Here is a 26,692-nt window from a genome sequence, read left to right as displayed (position 1 = left end):
CATATATGTTTTGTCAGTTTGTGCACAGCAATACAAAACTACATGTGAGAGTCAGACACAGCTAAATAGTAAGTGTGGCACAGCTTTCTGCCTCTGCCCTACAACTTTCCAATCCCAGTTGGTGCTGACTTTGGGGTCTCTAAGGTGTGCTCTGTTGTGCCATTTAGATGCTCCCCAAATGCTTCTCTGTGGTTTTGTTCACCTTCTGTGAAACACTGAGAGTGCATCTTCCTGACCCAGCCATAGTATTTCCAGGACTGAGGAGTGTGAGGGACTCGAAAACTCAGTATTATTCTCATCCTAAATCCAAAACACAGCACCATGCCAGCTACTAGGAGGAAGATTAACTCTATCCCATCTGAAACCAGGACAGTGCTCAGTTATTACCTCTGCAGAGTTCAGCAGTCCAGCCTCCCAGCCCTCTGTAACAGATGCTATTGTGCAATGTGAGTGACTGTGATTGAAGTTTCCAGAATAGTTTTTAATTAGAACCATAACTTCATACAGTAGCTTGGAATGAGTACAGGGGGAAAATCAAAACAAGAGATGAAAAAGAAAATGCCAAAAGACAGAAAAATAAAAGGCGATTTTACTGGCATTTTATGCTGAGAGGCACTTGACAGGAAATACTCTGCATGCCTGTGAAAAACAAAAGCATATAGCAAGCAATAATAATTTTCTGACAATCACAAAAAGCCAGTGGTGTAAAAAAAAAGCCAGTGGTGTAAAGCAGTGCTGATTTACTGGTGTAAATCAGCATTGCTTCATTGATTTCATGAGAACTGCCATTTCTCATCGACTTCACTGGTGCTGTGCTTGTTTACACCAGCTGAGAGCCCTGGCCAGTTTGGCACAAGTGAGATCAACAAACTTTGAATACTTGTTTATGGTTTGCTTTTAAAAAAAAATAAATTAATTTTTTTATAAATCTTTTGTTTTGTAGATTGTCCTCCACTTGGTCTAGAGACATTAAAAATTACTGACTTCCAGCTCCATGCCTCTACAGCAAAGCGATATGGCCTTGGGGCCCACAGAGGAAGGCTTAATATTCAGGTAACATCAATTTTGCTCCTAAGTGGGAGAACGGCTTCAGGTTGTACAGCTGTATAAAGAGAGCCAATGGATGGTTATTGGTTCTGACTACTTTGTCAGCTCATGTAATTCAAATGAAGGGGAAATGCTAGAATTAGAGCAGTGAATAAGGTTGATGGATAACCCTTAAAGTTGTGGGGCTTGTTTCCTAGGTTACAAAGCATTCCAAACTTTGTGTGGTAAGGGTGCAAATCCACGCAATCCTCAATGTGTAAGCGGAGGTGGCAGCAGCCCAGAGATGTTCCCCTCCCAGCTGCAGGAAATCACCCCAGGTCCTATACAATACACCTGCAAGGAAGCTCCCAGAGCAAGCTACTTGTTATTTTTCTTTTTTTTAGGGGGGGGACATTTGCCTGTAATTAATGACAGCAGTTAATTGAAAGTGTGTAGTTCTAAGTGAAGCACTTGCCCTGAGGCAGCTTTTCAAAAGCAATGATTATGCTGAAAAATAAAATCTGCAATTTATAAGCTACTAGCTTTGAAATTGTTTAGCTGTTTTTATTTAACATTAAAGATGTGCTTCGGTGCCTTGTAGGACCAAATTTTCCTACCATTTTCCTACTTCTTGTGTTTATGTTTTCAGTTTCAGTAGTGCTACTTTCTGAATTACAATCCTTTCCAATGTAAAAACATTGATTTGCGCAAGAAAGCACAACATTTAAAGCTCAAACTCATAAAGAGGATACTAGCACCAAGTCAGTTTTAAAAAATGCCTAAAGATTATTTCATTTGTTAGTTGCCTTTTTATTATTAGACTCTTCAGTATATTTTTTTCTCCAGCTAAAGGGAATTGTCTGCTAATGGAGACTGAGACTGAGAAGGATGGGCTTTAATCAGCAGTGCAATTTCACCTGCTGCCCACTGCAGGGTAACGGTGGGCAGCTGCTGGGAGGTGGCACCACTTTTGGATAAAATTCCTCTCTGCAAGGGCTTGCCTTTCCTTCAGCTTCTTGTAGTGCTTCTGCAGAAATAGACCCTGTGAATTTCTCCAGGGAAGAATGTTTCATCCCCTCCCCTTGCGTGTTTTAATGGATTAATTTTTTGTCAGCATGCTCAGTAAAGCAGCTTGCAGCCATGGAAGCAGTAGAGGCGGCTTGAGGTGAGCGGTATGGGCCTGCAGGCAGAATGGAGCTGGGAAGGAGCTCTTCCTTTCCAAGCTAGTGTGTAGGTATGGTGGGTTGGGTGTGTGTCAGGTCTCACCTGCAGGCTCTGGGTTGAATTCCTGTTGAGAGCTGAGTGAGGGATTTTGTTTCTTCACTTCATGTTTTCTGTTAGAAAAAAAGGAAGGAAAACACTAATGAACATATACACACACACACACACGCACACAAATATACAGATGATATTCAGGTTGATCCTATAGGAATATTTAATTATTTTATTATAACGTCTATATAGCTGTATAAAATCAGCAATATATATCAAGGACTGTGATGCAAATTTGCATCATGAATTCTTTGTTGGCGGTGGTTTCTCATTTTCTGTGCTAACGCTAAAGTCCAGTTTAAGTACAAGAATGACCATACTGGTTCAGATTGGGAGCCCAGTGTCCCATTGTCATCAATAACACCACCTTAAAGAAAATAGAGAAGAGCATTTTACCTCTGGGTGATGTTCTTCCTATTGTCCAGAGCCTCCAGTGGGAGCTGAAGGAACAATCTCCTGCTGGGAAACAAGCAGGAGCAAGGCAGCAGTCAGTTCTTCCTTCCTAAAACTATGAGAGGCTGGGTCCAGGCTGGATTTCATTCTTTTGGTGTCCTGTCTTCCAGGATCTTGTGGCTGCACTTGTCTCCTCCTACATTCACCTGCTGGTTAGATCAATGCTTCTGCCTGTTCTGTGACAGAGGTTTCTTTTCTGTTTACTGTGCAGAAAAAAGGTCTCCACCTCCGTACTGCTACAGCTTTGTGCCCTCCCTGCAGAGCTGCAGGGCCTTGGGTTAAAGGGCCTTCAATCCAGTGCCAGTTTAAATAATGGTTTTTACTCTTCGTTCTTTGGTCTGAGATCTTTGTTTAAAAAGATCATGGGGCTATTCTTGTGTTTTGTTTATTTGTGTGTGATGTTTGGTTGTTTGTTTGTTTTTCTATTAGCTTCTTCACTCTTATTTACAACAAAGTGTTAAAAATGCATAGTTTTTTTTTTTTTTTTTTAAGTTGTCATAACTTTAATTCATTTATGTTGTTAATTTAATGCATGATTTGTTAATTCAAGTAAACATCTCAGAGACAAGGTAGCTTGATCTATATTCTTTGATTAATATTTGATCATAATTGTTCTCACCTTTCAGGAATGAAAGGTTTCCAATTAAATTTAACAGCAATTTAAACTAAATATTTGGTTGCTATAAAAAACTTATAACCTCAAAAATATTTTCAAGTGTCAAATTCAAAATTTCATCTCCCTTGAGGGGAATAAAGAAGAGCTACAATTCTAAAAGAGAAACCTTAACACAAATTCCTTAGGATTATTTCCCTTCAGAAATATTTCTAATATTGAATATTCGTTGATTAAATCCTATTTCAAGTATTACTTAGTGATAGCAATACACAGACACCTACTTCTTTTTAACCTAGTAAAAATATTATTTTAGCTTTGGAGAAGCTAACATCAGGAAACAAGTGCAGGAAGGAGAAGCAACAAAGTGTTGTGTTTTTTATTATTATTATTTTTAATGCTTAATATTTGGCCCAATTTAAGGTAGGGTTTTTTAAGATGTGCATAATTGTAAATCTAACCTGGAGAGTCTAAAGGGTATGCTTACAATTTAAATATGTGCTTAGCTTTTAATTAAGTCTAGTTGAAAGAGTAAAGACATTAATGTGTAATTTAGTGTTTTTTGTTGCTGTGATGTTCTTGTTTTTTTGCTTTGGCTTGTTTGTTTTGCAAATAAGCTCTTCTTTCTCCTCTCTTTCCTTCTCTCTGTAATGCAGAGGAGAGGTTTATGCCCTGATGAGCATCATGCTAATTAATGGACAGCAATTTCAATCTGAATGAGGACCAAAATTCCCAGCTGAAACACTGGGAGATATGGGCATTTGTCCTACAGAAATTAGTGGAATTTCATCAGGGATTAACATGATGCTGGTTTAAGATGCTCTGTGGATTTTAATGCTTCCTGGCAAGTGTTGGTTTAAAACCCTAAGGCTACTTCAAATTCCATCTTACTTTAAAATGCCTTGAAATATTTTCTTGAAAAAGGTTATAACTAAGGCTGTTACCATATTTATTCTCATTTCCCATTATTCATGTCTCCTTGAAGAATTTATATTCCACTGTTAATAGTGTTCCTCTCTGTACCTTGCACTTCCACTGTATGTGGAAATGTGCTCACTGTATGTGAGCTTCACATTTAAAATATTGGAATATGAGTATAAAATCAGGTGGCTTCATGTGAATTTGGAAAATGCAGAAAAACTAATAAATCTGAAGCTGCCCTATCTCAGGTTTGAATACAGAGAAAGTGAGAAAATTTAGGAACTGAATCTGTTTTGCTTTGCTTTCTTCAGATTCTACCAGGCTTGGACTAGGGAAAGAGGGGTTTGCATGTACATCCCTCTTTTGCAAATTAGACTACTCCAACACCCATTTAGGTAGACACTGTATGTAAAAATGGAGATAGACTTGTCAGCCTCTGCCACTGTAACCCAGCTATAAATGTAATTTCAACTGCAATATAAAATAACTGTACAACAGAGCTTAGAAGTGTCTATAAAACTTACAAACTTTTCAATTTTCTTCATTTCTCCTTGGGAAATATTTAAGTATATCCTTTCTTGGAGTTACATGGATGGCAATGATAAATCCATGTTAAACACAGATGATATAACAAAAATAAGTGTAGTCTCTGAGAACCATATGGAGAAGCTTCTGTGCTTTCTCTGACAGTAACCAGCTTAGTGCAGAACATTTCCTGGGCTTTAGCAACAAGATAACTATCTGAAGACCTCAGATGACATGTTTCTTTGAATGTTATTTCTCATGTGTTTAGAATACACAAAATATCTTTCAGCTATTTCTTGAATGTTGAGAAGGGGTATGTTTGGGGTGTTTATTGCCGGGGTATAAATTGGTATGCAAGTTGGAGTACTGCAGGTAACTGGGCATTCCTGAATCCTTAGCCTTTGACATTAATTTGCTGCAAGGCCTGAAAATCTCTGAAAAAAATAAAATAAGTCTTGAAATTATAACTGGTAGAAAACAGTATTACAGTTTTCATATGTCCTGCATGCTCCATTGCTTCTTCTGTGGGACAAAGAGGTTGCTCCTTCACTCACCATTACTGAAATGGAGTGGAGCTGTATTGTGTTTTTTTTTTTTTTTTTTTTTTTTCCTTTTTTTTGTTCTTTTTTAGGGATTTCATAACTCTGAAGACCATGTGGATAATTCCTTCTGGATAAAGGCTCTGTTATGCCACAGGCACAGACAGGTGAACTGAACTGAAGTTCTGTTTGTGCTCTCTAATTTATATTTAATGGTTCTTAGTTTTTGAAGGGACTTGAAAAATTCTTTCTCCCTGCCTTTGAGTAAGAAAATATTGTAGTCTCTCTATGTAGCTGTGGGGAATGACAGTCTCAGGGGTCTTAAAATGGAACCAAAGGAGAAAATGAAATGAATGATGAATTCATGTTTTCTTTTTCCTGTGAAAGACCTTTTGTTTCTTGGTTCTGATTTATGAAGACAGTTGCCTTCTTTTCAGGCAGGTGTTAACGAAAATGATTTTTATGATGGTGCTTGGTGTGCAGGAAGAAATGACCCGTTTCAGTGGATTGAAGTAGATGCTCGAAGGCTAACAAAATTCACTGGAGTCATCACACAAGGAAGAAATTCTCTCTGGTCGTAAGTACATTGTGGCTTTCCTCACTGAGATGTGAGCTTTCAAACCAAGGAGTATATGTTGAGGTGTGTTTTCTCAAGAAAAAGAATGAGTGAAGATGATGTATGAAGTCAAGTACTGAATGGAGGAACAGTAAAAGGTGAAGTGTTTATGTATGGAATAAACCACCTTTTAAAGGTAGCAGATGTCTATAGTCATTATTCACATCTGGTAAAAGAAGCAACATGATTCCCTCCAGCTATATGCGTTTATACTCACCTTATTGAATTTGCTTGTGTTAACCTTCCTAGTTCTTCACCAGTACTTAGTTTGATTAATTTAGTATACTAAGAAATTATTGGTTTAACTCCAACACATGACTCTTAAATGAACAGTTAGAGCAAAAAAAGTATGGATATAAAAAAATTGTTTTAAGGAGGAATTATAATATAACCAAAAACCCACACAACATGTTGGCCAGGACTGCAGTGTTTGGTAGCAGCTGAGTTTATGGATGGTCAGATGACTCCATGAAATTTGAACCTACTTGCTATGAAGGCTTTAAGAAAGAGTGCTTGCCATGAGTAAAGCAGCTGTCTTCCTCCCTTCTTGCAAGGAGGAATCCAGCTAAAGGTAGCCTGGGTCTTACACATTTGGTCCCATAGTTTTGTCCATTTCCAGTGCTGAAACCTTTTGTGAGCCTTTTGGCTGTTTCTCTTGTTACCTACTGAATATATTGCACAAGGAAACTGTTTTGCACAGAGCTGTGTACATTTCCTTGTGCTCTGCTTGACTGTACATGCCCAGATCACTCTATAATATAACTAATGTCAATGAGGTGAAAACTGTTCTTGGTATAGGAATATAGCAATCAGCTGGCATACACAGGAACTGAAGGTGAAGGCTTATTTTCTTCAATTCAGTTTCAATTAACTTCTTGTTGGGTTTAACAACATTAAGTGAGTAAATAACCCTATAACCCTGCTCATGCTGCGAGATCTTTTTGACTAAGCATGCAAGAGATGCATAGCATTAGACTGGTTCTGATCAGCTCTTGCATTAAGAAAATTGGTGTGCCATGTAATAAAAGGCAAATCATATATATATAACTTCAGTTAACAGAAAGATACATTTTTTTTCTCCTGCAGTTTAATTTTCTGATTTTATTTCTTTCAGCACTGGTGTGGGAGCCTTTTTGGCAATAGGGTTTCTATATTTATTCCACATTGTTGTGTTAGATAATTACTGTAGAAAAGTCTTATTTTCTATATTCATACTCTTGACATTGCTGTTCCCATCAACACCACTGTTGCACTGCTTCATCGTATTGCTATTTCAGTTCAGCTGTATTGTCAGTTTACAGCTGGACTCGATGCTCTATTTATAGTTGTTATTCACTGCCTGTCTGTTTTTGTTATGGAGGGAGGTGTTGTTTTCCTTCTTGTTTTCACCCTCTCCTTCATGAAGATTTGGGGGGCAGGAGGAGTGGTGTTGGTGCTGGGAGAGCAGGTCCAGGCACCTCCTCAGTTGTTACTCAGGTTTGCAGTGGAAAAAAAAAATGCACTTCTGCCTTGCAGGAGTAAAGATGGGTTCAGCTGGACTAGCTTCCTGGAAAACAGGGCTTCTTATCAGATCCTGACAAGAGATGGAGGCCTCCATCTAACTTGGTTTCTGCTGATCTAGCCTTGGCTGTGGGAGTGGCCTCTGTGGAGTCCAACTCACATTCTCCTTCCCTTCACTAGATAAAACAGAAGAAACCAGTTTAGTTTATGTATGTATGTTCTTATGTGTATAAGACATTAGATTTCAAAAATAACTTGGTACTCATAGGGACTGATATTCATATTTTCAATAGAGTTTAGGTTGATATGTGGAGCCCTCATCCAGAGCAAAGTGCTGTCCTAGGGTTTACACTTTATCATCATTTGGGAGGGTAGTGCCCAGGGTGATGACGGGCTGCTTTTGGAATCTGAAAGATGATCTCAGTGTAACTTCCTTCCCCAACTCCTCCAGCAGTCAAGGAACTTAGAGGAAAAGAAGAACCATGAAACCCTGGTGTGGGCAGGAGCTGAACAAAGAGAAACTGGACCCTAGAGAGCATGGAGCAGAGTTTGTATTAGAGTGGAATTCAGGGGCTCTGCTGAAAACTTTGGTACTTGTGACTCTTGGAGTTGCATGCAGTGAATTTCTTTTGTAAGCCAGCTGAGGAGAAGCAGGCTAGTGGGACTGCTGATGTAGGCAAGTTCTTTTGTGGCTGTTGTGCTATGATGGGCATCAGAGATGAAGGAGATTCATTATCTTCTTTCTCTTACGTTTAGCTACTGGCTGTGATGGTATCAAAAAAGAGTATTTCTGATAGAGTTTGTACAAAAGATTCCATTATGTTACCTCAGGCACCTTCCCAACTTCATGAAGTTACGTGAAAGGAATATAGTGCATTTGTAGCTAATAGAAACATATATCGGAAAATAAGCTTATTTCAGGTAGGAGGGCTAGAAAATAGCCCTCTCTTCTGTGTTGTATTAGAAGCAAAAGCCTGCCAAGCTTGGGAGCCAAGGTAAGATTTTATTTAAGCCTTGGAGACTGTTCCAGCATTATATAAGAGTTAAGGCGCTAGGATACGTCTTAGGTTCACAAATACTATTATGTGATACTGATAAAAAAAAAAAATCAGAAAAGCGATTTTTTTCTTCATATCGAACAAGAAAACTTTAACAAAATGGAAAACTTTACTTAAAATCCTCTCTGAGCTTCTGCCTAGATCAGATTCATACCTTTCCTGGTCCCTTCAGCTTCCTGCTGCTGACTTAATGAGGATGTATAAAATGACAAGGAAAGACGGGTGAGGACACCCAGCGGAATGCTGCAGCAGAAGTAACTGATTCTCATTGCAAGGCTGCACCACTGGAGTTATTAGGAGTATGGCCTTTGATTCTGCTGGTGTTTCTGATGCTGTTGCCAAAGTTAGTTTACTGGTGCTGGGAACAACCCTCTACTTTTATACAAGCTCTGGCAACTGCTGTCTGGCTTTGCTTATGGCCCACTCCACCCAAAGAGTGATGGTTTCTTTCAACTTTTCAACAAGGTTTTTCTTTCAGCCATGCTTCTTTGTTTTAAAACTTTGGAGGATATTGATGAAATAAAGGTTATGCCTGATACAATGCAAAGAACACAAAAATGCATGGGATTGTCACTATTTTTATGTGGGCAGGAACTGCTTCACTGCAGTTATTTCTCTCCCAGTCTCACTTGGACAATTGTTTTTCATTGTCCACCTTCCCCTGTGGGCTGTGGCTCTGCTTACCTTTCCAGGGCTCTTGGGCCTGAGCGTGTGACATGAGAGCCCTGAGGAGAAAGGCCAAGGTGTGGAAACAGCTCTTGAAAGCACATGTGACCTGACTAGGGAAAGGAAATCATGCTTGGTTAGTAATGAATACTTGGATTGTTTAATCATTTCCTTTATAGAGAAAAACACTTCTCTAAGTCAAATGCTGTACTTGAACTAAGTGGCTGCAAATTCTGTGACAGTAACTTGGAAGCAAATCTTTCTGCTTTTCTCTTTCCCTCCTGTAGTAAGCAGAAACAGCCTTTGAATGAAAACTCCTGAATTTGAGGAGTCTTTTCTTTTACCAGTCAAAGCAAGCATGTGGACTTGATAGCTATAGATATTCAGGCACCTCAGTCATTCTTGAGAAACCCAAAATGGCAAAGCACTCTTTTAACATTGTAAGTAGCAAACACTGGCTAGACTCTCCAGAAGATCTGCAGATGTTGTTTTTCTGAGGTGATGGGGAACAGCTACAAGAAACAGGGCTCTTCTCTGACTTTATACTGATGACATCTGAAACTAACTAGTGTTACTAGTGTGGGCCAGTATAAATAAGATCTAACACCTTGAAATTGAGCAGAACATCATTTCCTTCCTATGAACTGAGTATATTTGGAGTTCAGTGTCTCTTGGCTGTTACCATTCATGTTTCACTATGAATATCCCATAGTTAATAGAAGGATGTTATTGATATCTCTTTGCAGAACTGTTCTGTTTCTCTTCAGAGAGGTTGTGCAAGTGATGTAATCTCTTAGAAATGCCTGGGATGTCCTCCTCTTAGGGACTGACAATGCCAGCAGATAAGATTGAGCTGGGCTACCAGAGGGTTTATGGATGAATATTTGGGAGAGAAATATAGTGTATAATTCTCCATTTCAGCCAATACATCTCTGACTTTGTTGAACTGTGTGTCTTTAAACAACCGTTCAAGGCTGAGTGGGACACTAGAAGCATCACTGTGGAATTGTGCCATGTTTAAAACAATGATGTGATAGTTTAAAATATGTACTCCTTGACAGAGGGAAAGAAAATATTAATCACTCTTAGCAATTTGGCAAGAATGTAAAAAACGTAGGAAACGTTTCCCACAACCCAAACAATCTTAACTCAGCACCATCTCTTGGGAAAAAAAAAAGGGGAAAAAAGTCTAAATAGACTCAATCTGTACTTTTAATATAATGCTTCAGAGTGTTTCAATGCAGAGGATGTTTTGATATTAGAGAATTTGATGCAATATTTCAGTTATCACAATTGTCTAGGTTGGAAGAGACCTCCAAGATCACGGAGTCCAACCTCTGACCTAACACTAACAAGTCCTCCACTAAACCATATACCTAAGCTCTACATCTAAACGTCTTTTAAAGACCTCCAGGGATGGGGACTCAACCACTTCCCTGGGCAGCCTATTCCAGTGACTAACAACCTGTTCAGTAAAGAAGTTTTTCCTAATATCCAACCTAAACCTCCCCTGGCGCAACTTTAGCCCATTCCCCCTTGTCCTGTCACCAGGCACGTGGGAGAATAGACCAATTCCCACCTTGCTACAACATCCTTTAAGGTACCTATAGAGTGCAATAAGGTCACCTCTAAGCCTCCTTTACTCCAGGCTGAACAGTCCCAGCTCCCTCAGCCGCTCCTCGTAAGACTTGTTCTCCAGACCCTTCACCAGCTTCGTTGCCTTTCTCTGGACTCTCTCGAGCACCTCCATGTCCTTCTTGTAGTGAAGGGCCCAAAACTGAATGCAGTACTTGAGGTGTGGCCTCACCAGAGCTGAGTACAGGGGGACAATCACTTCCCTGGACCTGCTGGCCACACTGTTTCTTATACAAGCCAGGATGCTGTTGGCCTTCTTGGCTGCCTGAGCATGGCTCATATTCAGCCAACTATCAACCAAAACTCCCAGGTCCTTCTCTGCCAGGCAGCTTTCCAACCACTCATCTCCCAGCCTGTAGCTCTGCTTGGGGTTGTTGTGCCCCAGGTGCAGGACTCGGCACTTGGCCTTATTGAACTTCATACCATTGGCCTCGGCCCATCGGTCCAGCCTATCCAGATCCTCCTGGATAGACTTCCTACCCTCAAGCAGATCAACACATGCACCTGACTTGGTGTCGTCTGCAAACTTGCTGAGGGTGCACTCGATCCCCTCATCCAGATCATTGATAAAGATATTAAAGAGGACTGGCCCCAGTACAGAGCCCTGGGGGACGCTGCTAGTGACCAGAAGTATCTGATGAGGCATTTTATTAAAATTAATCTTTCAAACATGTTAAATTATGTGCTAATACTACATGTCATGAAATAACAATGACTACTTGAAAAATCATGGGTGAAAGCATCTGCAGAATACTCAAATTTTAAAGCAAATTTCTGGAATTTTGCAGGTAAAATTCAAAATACTTGTTTCCAAATAAGTTTAAGAACTTGCAGCCTTATGAAAATATTGAAAGTGGTTTGAAAAACAACAACAAAACTTTTTAAAAAAAATTTAAGGAAACAAATGGGGATGTGAAAAATCTCCAAGTCTGATTTGGGTGGAGGTTAGTCTGCGTGCTTTGCTGTGAGATTGGGATGATTCCTAGTTTACACAACTTATCTGATACCTCTCCTGATGACCTGGCATCCCATTCTGTTGCTTCTGTAAAACATGATAGTCTCACAGACATGAATCTCATCCTATAAAAAGATTTGAACCTCAGACCGTGGACCTCAATTGTTATATAATTTCTTCAGGGCACAACTTAGTCCTTATTGGTATGCAAAGATGTAAAAATGTATGAAATAATTTTTCAGTAGAATAAGAAAGTCCCTTAAATGGACAAATTTCTTTCCAATATTTCCTGAATTTATTTAGGACCGTACTTGCTCAATATTATAACTTCTGTTTAACCACCCTGGCCATATATTTAGAGCTATTTTTTGGCTGACATATCCTGAGAGACCTGGTCTGAACATAGGATCGTATCTCTGACCCACCTCTAAACTGCCCACTTTTGTTCACTGCTATTTGAGCTCCACTTTAACTAGAAGGTAGTGTAGACACTATTATGCTGACCCTACTGAGCCATTTGTTATCCTTGTGATACAGTATAGGGATAGCAAATATCCAGCAGAACTGATTTTTATTTTTATTTTTTTTGTATCTGACCACATTCTTACTAACTACAAATACTTCATCTTTTGATAGGGGAATAATTTTGCTGTTTCCTGTAGCATGTTCTCAGGCTGCTCTATATGCAATGCAACCCACTGTGATCCCCTATATCTCTTCTGACAAACTGTCCCTAGGGAAGAGTAGGTCAGTAGCAAACAGTATTTTCTAGATATATACTTGAGGATAAACTCAGATCAGTACAGTTTGTTTACTTCTAATTTGGGTGGTGCAGCATTCTACTTTTTCTTTACTCACAAGCTAAATGTGCTGTCACAGTTTCTAACTTCTATATTCACTGGCATTTCCTCAAGAGCTGAGATTTACTTTTATAGGCAGTCTTTCTTTTCCTTGCTTGTAGGAAGGTAGAACTTCTTGCTTCCTTCCCAGTTCAGCAGCCTGTCATGGTCTTAGAAATAGTAACTTTTTCTTCATGAGGAGAAAGAAACATCAGTGTCTTCGATACTCCAATAATCAGGAATTAAGCAGTGATATACCAGTGGAGCCACACTGGCATTTGGGTCAGCATAGTGGATAATCATTGGTATATGACTTGTTGCTACAGATATCTAAGAAAACAATTTTGCACTGTACATGGGAAGAAGGGGCAAAACATGCACAAAAAGGCACAATGCTGCTTTTGAAAGCATCGTGGGATAATTGTAAATACAGCCCAGTTCACAAGAACAACAGCCATGGCTGGCATTGTCTTTCAAAGTAAAATGTCACTATGCAGAGGTTGCTAAAACAGGCCCTGATTAAAGACTTCAGAAAATTCAATGAAAATGTCTCAATGTTTTATCCGAGTCCTGTAATAAAACAAGCAGCTGCTGTGTACTGACATGAACCGTTATGGTGCATTAAATCAGTGTGAGCTGTTATTTGCCCTGACTGGGTGAGGACTGCAGAGATTATTACAGCCTCACTGAAGTCACTCTCACTGAGTGAATTGCTCCAAATCCACTGAAATAGTATCAAATATAAGATGGGAGTTATGCAACAATCTGGATTCAGTGTAGAAAAAGCTTCCTCAATACATCAATGTCATTAGTTACCTACTATACTGGTGTTTATCACTGGCTTTGTTATGAACTATATTTTTCATTAGCTCTGGCTTGGTGGAGCTCTCTCTTGTTTTTTTAGGTGTTGTGGTACTCAGGAAGTCAGCTTTAGGCAGCTTCAGCCTCAAGTGCTCTCTGTCTATCTACTTATCTTCACTTCCTGTGCTAGGTTCATCTTCCTCCTTGGTCCTTGTGCCCCGTACACAGTGCAGCATGCAGCCCAGCATTTCTCATGGATGCTCGCTGCCTGCTCCTGAAGTTTGGGAGCTGCTCTATGACCACCTCCAGTAATCCTGTGTGGGTGGAGGTCTGCAGCAGCGCACCCAGAAACACACTTGTGCTTTTTCAACTCTGCTTGATGAGACCGTCAGAACTGCTGACATTTTGCTGTGGGTATGATTTGTCATGGTGTTCGCGCTCGAGTTATGCCTGTTCTGCTGGGGACTTAGTGACTCATGGTGCAGAGGCTGGGTCACTGCCATCCCCACGAGGAGTGCTTCTGGCTGGTTAGCCACCACTCGGCTCGTGGTAAGGGCGACGTTGCATGGAGAGAACCTGATCTGCAGTGAGGCTCTTGGGGGTGTCCTGAAGGTGAAGGAAAGCTTGTTAACTCCCATGTAAGGAACCAGACTGGGAAGCTTAAAATCAAATGAGCTGAAGCAGTTAGGAAAATGATACACCAGATAGGATCCAGGCAACTGTTTAAACCTGTTTATCATTCACAGCTTTGATTTTTATATCTTTGAATGTGAATTATGACTCATTGCAATGAGAGTGTCCACAGGGGGGTTACCGAATGGCTGTCTGGCAGGGGCTGCTTTACCCTCCACCTGAGCATCCTTCCCTAGCCAGTGTCCCTTCTGCACACACTGAGCAACGCTTGGTTGCGGTTTTGTGTGCACTTGGTAGGCATGAGCCCTTTCAGCATTGCTTTAAATATACTCACACCTGTGCACACAAATGGCAATATTTGCTGGTTACTGTAAGAGCTTTTTATTTTCCATTAATTTAACATTCACAAGCAGGAGACAAAAATTAATGATGAGGCAGTGGTTGTATAGTTCAGATTTATCTCCTCAAATATATAATAAATATGCAAAGGTGCGGTGGGCACAAAAAGAAAAGGACAATGTGAAATATCATAAAGGAAGTTTTAAAATAAAAGGAATAACACCTTGATTGTGTTTAGCAGATATAAAATATATGAAGAGGTAAGTTCTGGTTTAGGGAGGATTTCAAATCCATGCAGATCCCTTTGCAAGGAGGGGCCTGTGAATGGAGGTGTTAAGACACTAAAATCTTAGGGGCAGAGGATGTCTTTGACCCCACACAAGAGGCCGGGGACCCTCAGGCTTTGTTACAGTCTGAATGTGCAACAGCAACAGGAAAGTGGATTTTCAAGGAAGGTTAGAAAATCAGAGGAAAAACTCAGCAGAAAGTAGCAACCATTGAGTGAGAAATGTTCCCAGTACCTACTTGCTTGAGAAGGGAGCTTTGAAAAAATTCATGATTAACTCATCCATAGCAAGTGAAATTCTGGCCCTGAGCTTTTCTTCGCAAGGCCTCTGAAGAGCAGATTTCACAGCAGTATATTCATTTAAGTCAGCTAGAAGCAATTAAAAAAATTAAATATTAAAAGATTTCAATTATTAAAAAAAAAAACACCCTTGCTTGATATTCAAGCTCCATATCTTAAATCATATTTATTTTAATTAGTTTGCAAAACTTGATGGGCTACCTGTGGTTAGCCAGAGCATTTTTGACTTGGTTTGTTCTGGAACCTGTTGGGCAGTAGGTGATTTAAAATGTTATCTGCATGAATGTTATTAGTTTATATTAATGGTTTTATATTTATTTGCAAGAGACTACAGATTGCTTTTTCAAGCAGAAAGTCATTTAATTGCCAGCATGCTGATTCTGTTGCATCATTAGATATTAATCTAAAATTTGCCTAACTTTTTTTTCTATAGAGATTTCTGTTTCAACCACTTTGGAATGTCATTTATACATTAATGGAGGATAAAAATCTGTTTGCCTGTCTGTTTCTATTTTCTATTATTTCTGGGGTTTTATAATGCAGATAAATCAGGTTATCCTGACAGCAGCAAAAATAATATGGTCAGCTGGAGCCAGGTCTACTGTAGATGGTGCTAGCCTGAACTCTGCCAGTTCTTGCTAGTCTCATCTCCCAGATCTCAGCTGCTGTGGGCTCCAGCTTCTGTTGACAGGCACCTGCCAACCTTCTTCATTTGTCTTAAGTCATGGGGCAATTTGGTGATGTGGACAAGCATACTTAGAGACTGAGATAATTTTACTCGTTCCTTATTCAGCTTCCCATAATTGAGAAGCCTGGACTTTAAAATAGGTCACGTAGCAGATCCTGTTCAAATGAGATAAAACTCTATTCAAATAGTCAGAAGTCTCAAATGATGTACTTACCTGCTGAAGGTCAGGCAGCCAAACCACCTGGCATCTCTTCACTGCTTCTCCTTCAGCAGTGTGTGTGTGCTGTGCTGCACTGTGATATCAGTGTTTCTTACAAAAAGAAGAGAATTATGTTGAGGAAGGTAAGGCAGAAAGATGTTCTATTGTTGTCATGATGTCCTTACCTAAGCTCAGTACCTGCCAAGGCTGTAGGAGATCTGCTGTCAAGCCTGTGCTTTGGTTCAGGTTTCACCTCTGTCCATAGGCAAGTTGCTTAAGCTTCCCTCAGCTTGCCTTTTTTTGGATGGAAATGGTTAAGCTCTACACTTCCATACATCATGGGAAAATGAATTGAAAATGTTTAAACAAGCATAATCTAAAGATAATGCATCACAGATGAAAATCAACTAATTATAGAAAATAACTTTAAGAATTTCATTACAGTAAGTGAATTGGAATTGTGTTTTGATTTTTGTATTTACTTTCTTTGAAACAAGTTGATTAATCTTGGCTAAAGATAAAGAGATTTTTCTAATAGATTTCTCTTGAAGAGATGAGGCTGGTGTAATTTTTAAAAAGTATTACTAATGGGAAACACCTGGATCCAAATAATTCCTGTCAAATCTGTATCTCGTGATCTTTTTATAGCATAGATGAAATACTAAGAAAATCATGTAGCTTATCTTTGCACTAGAGTGCGATGAACTAGATGTAACTTTTAGTGTTTGAAAAGATACTATTAACCTATACCTTCTGCCTATACCTATTGCCTAGTTTCCTACCAAGAAAACCTTGATATTTAATCTGTTCATTTCTGAATGCTGGTGTAGGTCTCTTCCCTGAGTTCTGTCTCCTTGACTATGTAACAAATGTCTGTGTATTTTGTCTCAGGGATATAATAGTGATGTCCAGGGAAGTTTTATAGACTGAATTCAGAAGAGCTTCTCTATAACAACTGTAGGGACATCCTAAGTATTGTAAAACTTTATACTTTTCTTTCAAGTTTCCTTAGATGGCTTTATTGTTCAGTGCTGATGGGGCCCAAAAAGGATTTCATGTGATGTGCTGCAGAAGTTGGTGTCTGCAACTCCAAAACCCAATGAGATGAATCTTTTTGTCACTAACAAAACAAAGCAGATGACATTCCCCAGTACTCCTTCTGGCACAAAGCTTTCCTTTGTGATGGGTTTCCCTGAAAGCTTTACATTTCTGTGTACACATGAACAAACCAGACACCCTGTAAGAATTAAACTCTTCAGTTCCAGGAAGCACTGTGCTTGCTGTAAACAGGCTGGCTGTTGATTTGAGCATGTGCAACACACTGATCTGCTCCCTGGAAGTATCAGACCACCCTTGCTGCACATGGATGGAAAACCTGCAGCTTTCAGGAAGATTATCATGTAAATGTTGCTAAGCTGATCTGGATCTGCGGAAGTGTCTGGGGTTTAAAGACCCTAAGCTAGCAATGCAATTTCAAGGCAGAAGACACCTTTTTTTCTTTTTTTTTCTTTTTTATTTTTTTTCTTTTTTTTTTCTTTTTTTTCTTTTTTTTTTTTTCTTTTTTGAGGGGAGATCAAATTTACAGCAACCTCCTTAATAGCGGTAGAAGCTTTTTTTATTTCCTTCTTATGACATGTAGGGGAAAAAAGGAGGAGGAACTTAAACCTGTAGAGGCACTTTTGCTATTTAGTGCCAGTGGGAGAAGGAACTGGTCACCTGTGATTTGTTTATTCTACAGCTCAACAGATGCAAAAGGGATGTTTATTCCTTACAGGCAAGCCCAGTTAAGTCTGTGGTGTGTGACCTAATACATCACACTGATTTATCTCCTCCCACGACCCTCTGTGGTCCTTCTATAATGCAGCCATACAAGATTGGATGAAGTCCCATTTGTATTTTAATTGGCAGACTGCCTCTGAAAAGCATGTTACTTGTTATCACTCAAGATGGATTATGTGTACTACTGATTAGTATACATTTTCCTTCAGGAGAAGTTTGAACTTTTGTGAGTGTACGGAATGAGAAAATTAAAATATGGTAAATAAGCCCTAGCTGGGAAACATTAGTGTACCAACAACATATTTTCTTATGCCAGTAAGTTGACCTGGATCTTTTAAAAAATAAAAATAATTGTATAAGTGCTGTGACTTCCTTACAAAGTTCTCAATTATAAAGAATGCCTATTTTTATCTTGTTATTTTGTGGTCTTGATATTCTCTTGGATTTTTTTTCAGCTGTAGGGTAATGAATATGATGCATTGTTTGTCTTGATTTTACTTACGCAGTTAGTTGTATGGTTGTTGTTTTGTTCTGTATTTAGAAATAATGGTGTCTTCTGGTTTGAAACATTGACTTTTTGCTTGCTTATCCCGATTTTTGAAAATGTCCATAATTCAGTTGTGTATACAACTGAACGTTGTATTGTGTGTCCATAATTCAGAATATGTACACCCCTTTCTCCTCACCTGTTTAAACCTGATAGTCTTGCTCTTAAGCTTGCTTTATTTTTCAATTGAAAAGTTTTTCTCATCATTAAGTTTTGATGTTGGCCATTTCTGAAATTCTTCCTTTCTGGCTTTGATAGATATAAATCTGCCTTCCTTCAGCTTATGAGTGAAATTGAAATATTTTGGTGCAACTATCATGTTATTGCCAAAGTTGAGGGAAGAGAATAAAGTTCTTTTCAAGAGTTGCTGGGAACTTGGGTAGGACACTGGAGTCACTGTCTACCTTATTGTATATTCTTTCACAGCCACAAAGACTTGAGATGCCAGCATGGCACTTCACAGATCTGCTACCTCAGGAGGAGCCTCTACCCCAGGAGATCTTCTGTTGACAGGCAGAAAATAAGTATTTCCAAGGGCTAACTTGTTAAAGTCTTTCAACAAATGTTGAAGTAATGTCTTCATTACAAGCTATGTACAATAAAAAAAAGTTCAAACTGCACGGCAGTAGCCAACATTTTTCCATTTAAAATAACATGAAGTGCAAAACCTTTTCATCTAAAAAGGATGGTCAGAGATTTGCAAAGTACAGATCCTGTGTATAAGAGTTGGATTATTTCAGTCAGTTCTTTCAAAAGCACATATTTACCCTCTGACCCCTCTGGCTTTTTTGGGGTACTAATACATTGCATGCAGAACTAGATCCTACTAAGCACTTTCATTTTGTGTCATTTCGAGTCTGGACCTCAGTTTGAATTGTTCATACAAATGGGATAGAAAACGAAAGAGTTGGACATCTAAAGCTATACATTTTCTGCTTCCATGCCTTGACTTGAATGTTATTTGAAGGTCATTCTTTTTTGCAAAAGGAAGTGAGGGGATCAACGTATTTTCTTACAAAGCTGGGTGAATTTGTGTTGATCCTGTGGCTGCTGAGTTTGCCCTTATACATCTACTGGGAGCCTGAATACTTTCTACAGAACACATGAAGGCTAATTTGCCCTTTTAAACATAAGCACAGTTAAGTCAATATGTGAACATTCATAAGTAGCTTGTTAGTGTTTTTCTTATTTAAAAGAAATTAAAGTGCATATAGTTGTATGTGTATGGTAGAGCAATAAGTTCTTGGGTGTGTCTGTCCTTTCAGGTCCTCCTGTATCTCTGATCCATATGACCTGTTCCTTCTCTCACAACTTCTCCTATTGCCCCTGTTCTTTCTAATCCCAAGAGTTTTCCTTACTGAGGTTTCATTCTCAGTAACTTTAATATGTAGCTTAGCTAAGAGCCTGCTTTCAAGAATGACTGCTCTAGAGGACAGGTAGTTCAGATGATCAATTTGCATACATGAAAACTGTATTTAAACACCCTGGACTATCCTTACAGTACAAAGATATCTCTGAGACATGACTCTCCTCCAAGCCACTGCCTATTGAAACCAGCTATTATGGAGGGAAAAAAAAAATACGATGGGAGAGTCAGGGTATTACCTTCTGCACACATTACAATGGGAAATGCCTAGACAGTGTATGAGCTACATTGATTAACATCCACTCAAAATAGGGGAAGCAACCACTTATTTCTCCTCTAGCTCCTCTTTGGATGAATACAGACAAGGTATTATCTTAGTATAGGGGATTTTCCTGTAAATCAAGAAACAGACCACTAGAAAGATCAAATTATTAAAGACTGATCTTGTTATATTGCAGTAATGCACAAGTACTGTGATCAATTAGACTGATGTGAAGAGGCAGAATTACGTCTGCATTCCAACCTACTGCTAATAAAACTGAGACTGCAGGCTCTGGTTCACAAGCTATGGACTATTCAACATTGGTGCCAGGTGAAGGACTAATGCTTGTACAAAGGAATGGAACTAGCTTGTAAATAGAAAACAAGTGAATGAAAAAGTTGCTGCTTAAAATTCAGATTTCTCATTGGGGAGGTTTTATTTTTTTCTATCTTCTCTGATAATAATAGCAGAAATAATGTGTTCTGTGCCTGAACAGATAAGAGTTCTGAATGCTGGAGTGAATACATCAGTTCTAGATAACCCATTTATCCTGAAAAGGAGAGCAGTATTCCCTCACATCCTGGAATCCTAGAATATATATACATATATATATTTGATTCTGTGCAGTAGCATTTCTTAATTTTCTGTTAAATCTAGATCTGCATGTCACTTTTTTAATCCAAGTGTTGGTATGACTGTGCCACGTGGGGTTTCCAACCTTACAAGCTTTATTATAATGCGATTTGCCATCTCAGTTATCTATGGAAAAAATAACTTTGCTGCTTTATCTTTTTCAAGGAGTAACTGGGTGACTTCTTACAGAGTATTGGTGAGCAATGACAGTCATGCATGGACTGCTGTCAAAAATGAATCTGGAGATGTGGTGAGTATCATGAAACAGATGTTTTGTGAAAGGGGAGGGGGGCTGCCTATGTGGGATTTTGACTTGCCAGATTAATAAATATACGGGTAAAAGGCAATATCTCTATAGTCCCACCAGCCTGGTGTAACTTTAAGAGCACATCATATAATATGGAGAGGGACTCAGAATATTCTGTATGGCAAATCTGCATGAGTCTTCCTATGGATGTGGATAGCACCCTGGTAGTAGTCTTACTGGAGATGAGAAATGTCTTTAATTGTATGTCCTGCACAAGGGTTAGCATCTGTCCATTGCTACCTGGGGACATCTCATGTACATGAGGTGCCCATTACTAGAGGGAGGGTGTGGAGCTCTGGCTCCGCTGCCCCTCTCTGAGGAGCACAGAGGGACTGTGCAAATGAAGCGCATTTCTGGCCTGAGCCACCATTGACATGGGGCTGTACCAGGTGACTTTATCTGATTCTGTAACCAAAGGTGTAAAAAGCCCTTTTGAAGAAATGATCTTACTATTTTCATATGTTTGTCGCCTACACAGATTTTTGAAGGCAATAGTGAGAAGGAGATCCCAGTTCTCAATATGCTGCCAGTGCCACTGGTTGCACGCTACATCCGTATAAACCCTCGGTCCTGGTATGAAGAAGGTAGCATCTGTATGAGATTGGAAATCTTAGGGTGTCCTTTGCCAGGTAAGAGTCTTGCTCAGTTGGTGTTGACATGGCTGGCTGTGCCAAGACACAGAAATTTTATTTCGTTTGGATATCTTTGCTCTTGGTATAATAGCTCTCTTTAATTGACAGCACTATGCAAAAAGAAATGAAAAATATCTGTCCAGACATACGGGCAATATTAGGATAGCTCATTTCAAATGCAACTGCATAGTATACATAAGTGGCTATATTAATAAGAACAAGTTGGCATGGATGATCTAACAAGATTTTCTCTGTTGTTTGGGCCGAAGTGCAGTGCAATTAATCTTACTGAGTGCACATGTACTAGAGAGGCAATAGAATTATATATCAAGACAGTCACTTGCAGATGTCTTAAGCTTTTAAGGCAAGAAAGAACCATTATAATTATATCGCCTGATTTCTTTTTTTTCATTTCTTTTATTATTATTGCTATTTATTTTATTGTAAAAGCTATAGGACTTCCTTGAATTAATTTAAAGTCAAAAGCTGTGGCTGAACTAGTGCTCCTTTTGGGGAAAGAGGAGGGAGGTATTGGGGATATATTTTTTAAAAAAATCTACATCTAGCATATTTCAAGTGTTGTTGAATCCAACATGATTTCTGGTAAGTTTCAGATGATGGTAAATGGTTTTGTTCTTTATAGAGACTGAAACAATGCAACAAGATGTTTAGCAGAAATGTTAAGCATTACATGTTTCTTTTACTATATAAGTGCAAAATACAATTAGGACTTAGTGTATACAGATTAAAAACTTATACAAAGCCAATTTAAAAAGAGGCATTCAGTATAGCAAATTATGGTGAACCCACATTTCTGCTAAGCATGTTATAGATAGTCTAATGGTGGAATCACGTTGACATGTTTGTATGTACAGAGATATTTGTAGAACTCTTTGTCCAAGCCTTTTTTAAGTTGTTCACTACTCGTTCCAGATCTCGTCTGCTTTTTTCTTTGCTCTTAAATTCTGGCACCTTGGGGATAGCTCTCTTTTTTTTTTGCAGGGGGCTATGAATAATATTTTCAGAAATGCTAGAACCAGAAAGAAAACTGCCTTTCCAGAGCCTATCATTACTTCTTTAACTGTGCCTGCTGCTGTTCAGAGACTTGCTGCATCCAATTCCACTGTTGATGTAGGGTCTTCACATACCAAGCAGAGGTAGCCTTTTTGTCCTTTAGATGTTTAAATACTCAAAACCAGTGTGGGTTATGGAAGGGGTAATTATCTGAAGAAAAGTTTGGAACAACTATTGTCATAAAACTAAATCAATTGGTATCTTACAATGAAGCTGTGCAAGTTAGCAGCAATTAGACAATTGCTTTTCTGTGGGTAACAAATCCATCCTGAATGTCAATGACCAGTTAATGTTGTGTAAGAGACTATTCACTTTTTTTTTGGTAGGATTCTGACTTATTTTCACCATGGGTTTAGAAAACTCTACCTCCACACGTTGTTTGTTTCCCACTATACCTCTTATTCTGTAGGAGCAATTCCAGAGCCAGCATTTCCTTTCAGCTTTTGGTAGGACAGCTGAAACCAGTTGCCCCAAATTTCCATATGTGTTTGCAGAGGGTAAATCAGCTCTACTCTGTATAACACTGTGTGGGACTCTTTTCCTTTGAAAAGAGAAGGTTTCATTGTTACCATAACTCTACTGTAGGATATGCACTGGGGTCTCCAGAGAATAATGGAGATGACACTCCAACTATTTTAAATAGCAATTTATAGGGAATTTCTCATAATCCTTTTCAATTCCATAGAACAGTACTTAAAAAAAATAGAAAATATGTAGATATTTTAAGGTTTTGTAAATGCAACAGTTTTACAGTGTATTATTGGATATATATCTTATAGGGTCAAATTCTGTTTTCCAGCATTAGCATTTGTCACCCTTCAGCCATCACTGGTGGCGAAGGTGTTACTGAGATTCGAATTTATCTGCACTTATTTCACTGTTGAAATGAGTACTGTTACAGCTTGTTGCAGATCTTGGATTAGCATGGAAACAGCATAAGTGTTTCCCCCTGGTAGTCATTTATCGAGTTAATTGTCTGCAGTGACTGATTCAGTTTATTCTTGAAAGAAAATACCATAATCATTCATTGAGAAACACAACGGGAATGGGGGTGTGTTTATTCGAAATGTAATTGGACTGAAAGAACTAATATGCTTTGATAAGCTGCTGAACCATCTTTTTAGCTCAGAAAATATTTTTTTTAGCTCATTTTATTCATCACACAAAAAGCTCTCGAAACAAAATTCCCCAGGTTGCAGAAGCCTCTCCATGTATGCTTTCCTTCTGCAGGACATGGGTCATTTTTTTGCAGTTCCCTATAACTGAACTTCCTCGCTCTTTATAGGAGTCACTTGGTTCCAGTTAGATAACCAGCAGGTTTGGCCATGGCTCCACCTTCTTTGATTATGCACTGATTGTGCAACTAGAAATCAGTTTTCCAAATAAATGTTCTTTTCTGACAGAGGCTTCTCACACAAAACTGGGAAAAATCAAATTCAGCAAAGCCAGTGAGTGGAACTCTTATCAGTTCTCATAACCTTATTCTTTCAAAAGCCCAATGATCCATGAAAGAAGTTACGCTATACTTAGTTTTCTTAAATATCCGATATATTTGTGACCAGATCTGCACCTGAACATAGAAATGCAAGAAAACAAGTTCAAGAGCAGCTTGGTCAGATTTTAGAGCTACTCTGCACTGTGCCCTCCTGGGGCAATGGCAGCAAGGGCAGAAACTGCATATGGGAATACATCAAGAAAAAAAAAAAAAAAAGGGTTGTAAAGAAAGAAGAATTCTGGAAGGTTGAATCTCATTTCACATCTTTTTAACTTCTAGAGTAAGGCTTTATGTCTTTATTAATTCCTGAATACATTAAATGGTTTGCATTCTGTCTGTACTGTGTATCAGCTTTCCATCATGCAGGATCACGGGGGAAAGGAAGAAAGGAATAACAGACAAAAAAGAAACTTGAATAAGTTATTAATATTCTAGGAAAGCTTGTTAGCATTGGCAGAAGGCCATGAAAGTGGTTAGAGCCAGCTAGGACCTGTTCCTGTAGTAGGACAGTGTTAATAAAAACTGGTGTGTTTGCTACATAACCCAAACATTCGACAAAAAGTGAAAAAATATTATTTATACAATTTGTACAGAGATATTACTGATTGGATAATCGGTATTTCTAAGATGATTGTCATTTTTTATTAGTGAAAAGCTTATATATTATTCATAATACATTTTTGCTGTACTGTAGGCTGGTTTTGACAAACGGCCTTTTCTGGACTAATACAGTAGCTGTACAAAAACAAAAGCTATGTTATTGAATTCTGTCAGTACCATCTTTCAGGCAACAGAAGTGATTTGCTGTTTCACCAATGGAAAAACATTTAGCTGCAGAGGAAAGATGCCAGCAAATCCTACCTGTAGTGGAGGATCAGTGCTGCCATTACTTGTTGGGGAAAAAAAGGTGGACAAAAGCACCCACATTTAATTCTCTCTCCAGTTTCCAAAGATGATAGTGTTTACACAGATGTAGACTGACACACAAAATCTACTGCAGTTGCCTCAGAGGGATGGATGTACTTTCCTTTCCTGCTCTTTTTCAAACCTAAGAAAAAATCAAAAAGAAAATGCATATGATCAAAAGTACCCAGAAGATAGGAGAGAGAAAATTAGCTGAACTCTTCATGCATTTATTTATACTGTAGAGTATTCAAGGCAATGGGCAATTCTTTTAATGGAATAAATTTGTGATAAAATTTAATTTTTAATAATTCTTATGTGGAAGACTGTCATTGATATGATTATGCCATCATTTTTAACCCAAGATAAAAGACCAACTTTAACTCTGTAATGGAGTCCTGTGTTTGCAGTGGATACATCATTCAGTCCTATTTTCATTGCTTGCCTCTTTTTGCCAAGCTATCTGGTTAAGTCCACGCATGAGCTCACTATGTAAAACTCTACAATTTTCTTCAGTTATAAGTGATTGTTCATTCAGCAGTGCTAAATTCAGTGCATTACTTTTGAGAGTAAAGTTTTGCTTTGAGTGACATTCTGTCCTTGTGTTCTGCTTTTATAGTTATAAAGATAAAACTTAATCCTGTACAATTTAAAACTTTTTTTGAAGTTTTCCTGAGCAAAGACTGAATAAAAATGATAACAAATTGAATAACGTTACTGGGGAAGGCTAGTGTATTGTTTCTCTATACTCATCGTGACAGGTATGTAATATCTCCCAGTCTGTAGTGGTCATCTTTAAAAGGATATATGGTATTTAATTTATAAAACATTTACTATTTTAGAGAAGCCAATGCTCAATTTTCCTTACTATTAGAATAAAACTGTAGGAACTCACTAGAAAGATCAAATGATGCTAGAAAGCTTTTAACGAACATCTACAACAGGTTATGGGGTTGTTTTTTACCTTGCATATTGTTGTATTGTCATCATGCAATATGTTTAATAGGAAATTAGTTTTGAGGTATTTGACTATACCTCATGCTATGCGTAATATATAGTTGTGAGATGTTGTGGAGAGCTACAATACAACAGAAAATCCCATCTGTAAGTCAAGCTTCTGAGGAATCCGTACGCTCTGGTACTGGGTTAAATTTATGGGCAAGGCCCAGAGCTGACATGCTGCACCTGGCATTGGGAATTTCTGAGCTGACCTCTTGCTTTCATGGAAATGTAGATTGAAAAATCTTCTGAGTTACTTGTCCAAATTTACAAAGAATTAAAGTGGGAAATAATCAAGCTACCTTTACCTGCAAACTTTATTAATTATATTGGTAATATAAAGACAGACTAGTGGAAGAAAATAGTAATATATTCCTCTGTATAAACAGGAGTGCCACAGTTTTGTAAAATCTTTCCTCCTTGGAAGAAAGAGGATGTCTGAGGTGGTGTCATGAATAAATGAGCACATTTCAATTCAAATTCTTCTGTGGTTTGAGGTTCTTGGTCTTTTATTTTGTTTTACAAAATATAATTTTGCCAAGTTGGGCCTAGGAAACTGTGCATGAGATTTTATGCATTTCTACATTTTAGCCTCTAATTTTCTGATCTGTATTCCTGCTGCAGTAGAAATCCAGTAATCCAAGCCAACTCAGAGTAGAGCCTGGCAAAATATAACTGTTAGCTCTCTAGGGAGCTGCAAGTGTTTTTGAGGAAGGTCTAGAGATGCAATCATTCTCAATGTATGTTTTTTTCTATTTCTTGACTTTTCACCAGCTCTGCACTATTCACAGTCATTCCCATGATATTAATTTTTGATGTATGGAAAAAGTG

General features: G+C 38.5%; 1 protein-coding gene across 1 annotated transcript in view; it reads left to right on the top strand.

Annotated features, from left to right (window-relative positions):
- The window catches only part of CPXM2 (carboxypeptidase X, M14 family member 2), a 74,062-nt gene that overhangs the window by 23,448 nt on the left and 23,922 nt on the right, over nt 1–26,692 (top strand). The window contains exons 2-5 of the mRNA XM_035330422.1: nt 944–1,053; nt 5,787–5,926; nt 20,617–20,701; nt 21,237–21,387. Of these exons, the coding sequence (XP_035186313.1) occupies nt 944–1,053; nt 5,787–5,926; nt 20,617–20,701; nt 21,237–21,387 (486 nt within the window). The remainder of the gene's footprint in view (nt 1–943; nt 1,054–5,786; nt 5,927–20,616; nt 20,702–21,236; nt 21,388–26,692) is intronic.

Source organism: Oxyura jamaicensis, chromosome 6 (assembly GCF_011077185.1).
Source record: "Oxyura jamaicensis isolate SHBP4307 breed ruddy duck chromosome 6, BPBGC_Ojam_1.0, whole genome shotgun sequence".
NCBI lineage: Eukaryota > Metazoa > Chordata > Aves > Anseriformes > Anatidae > Oxyura > Oxyura jamaicensis.
This window is presented reverse-complemented; position numbering and strand designations above follow the sequence as displayed.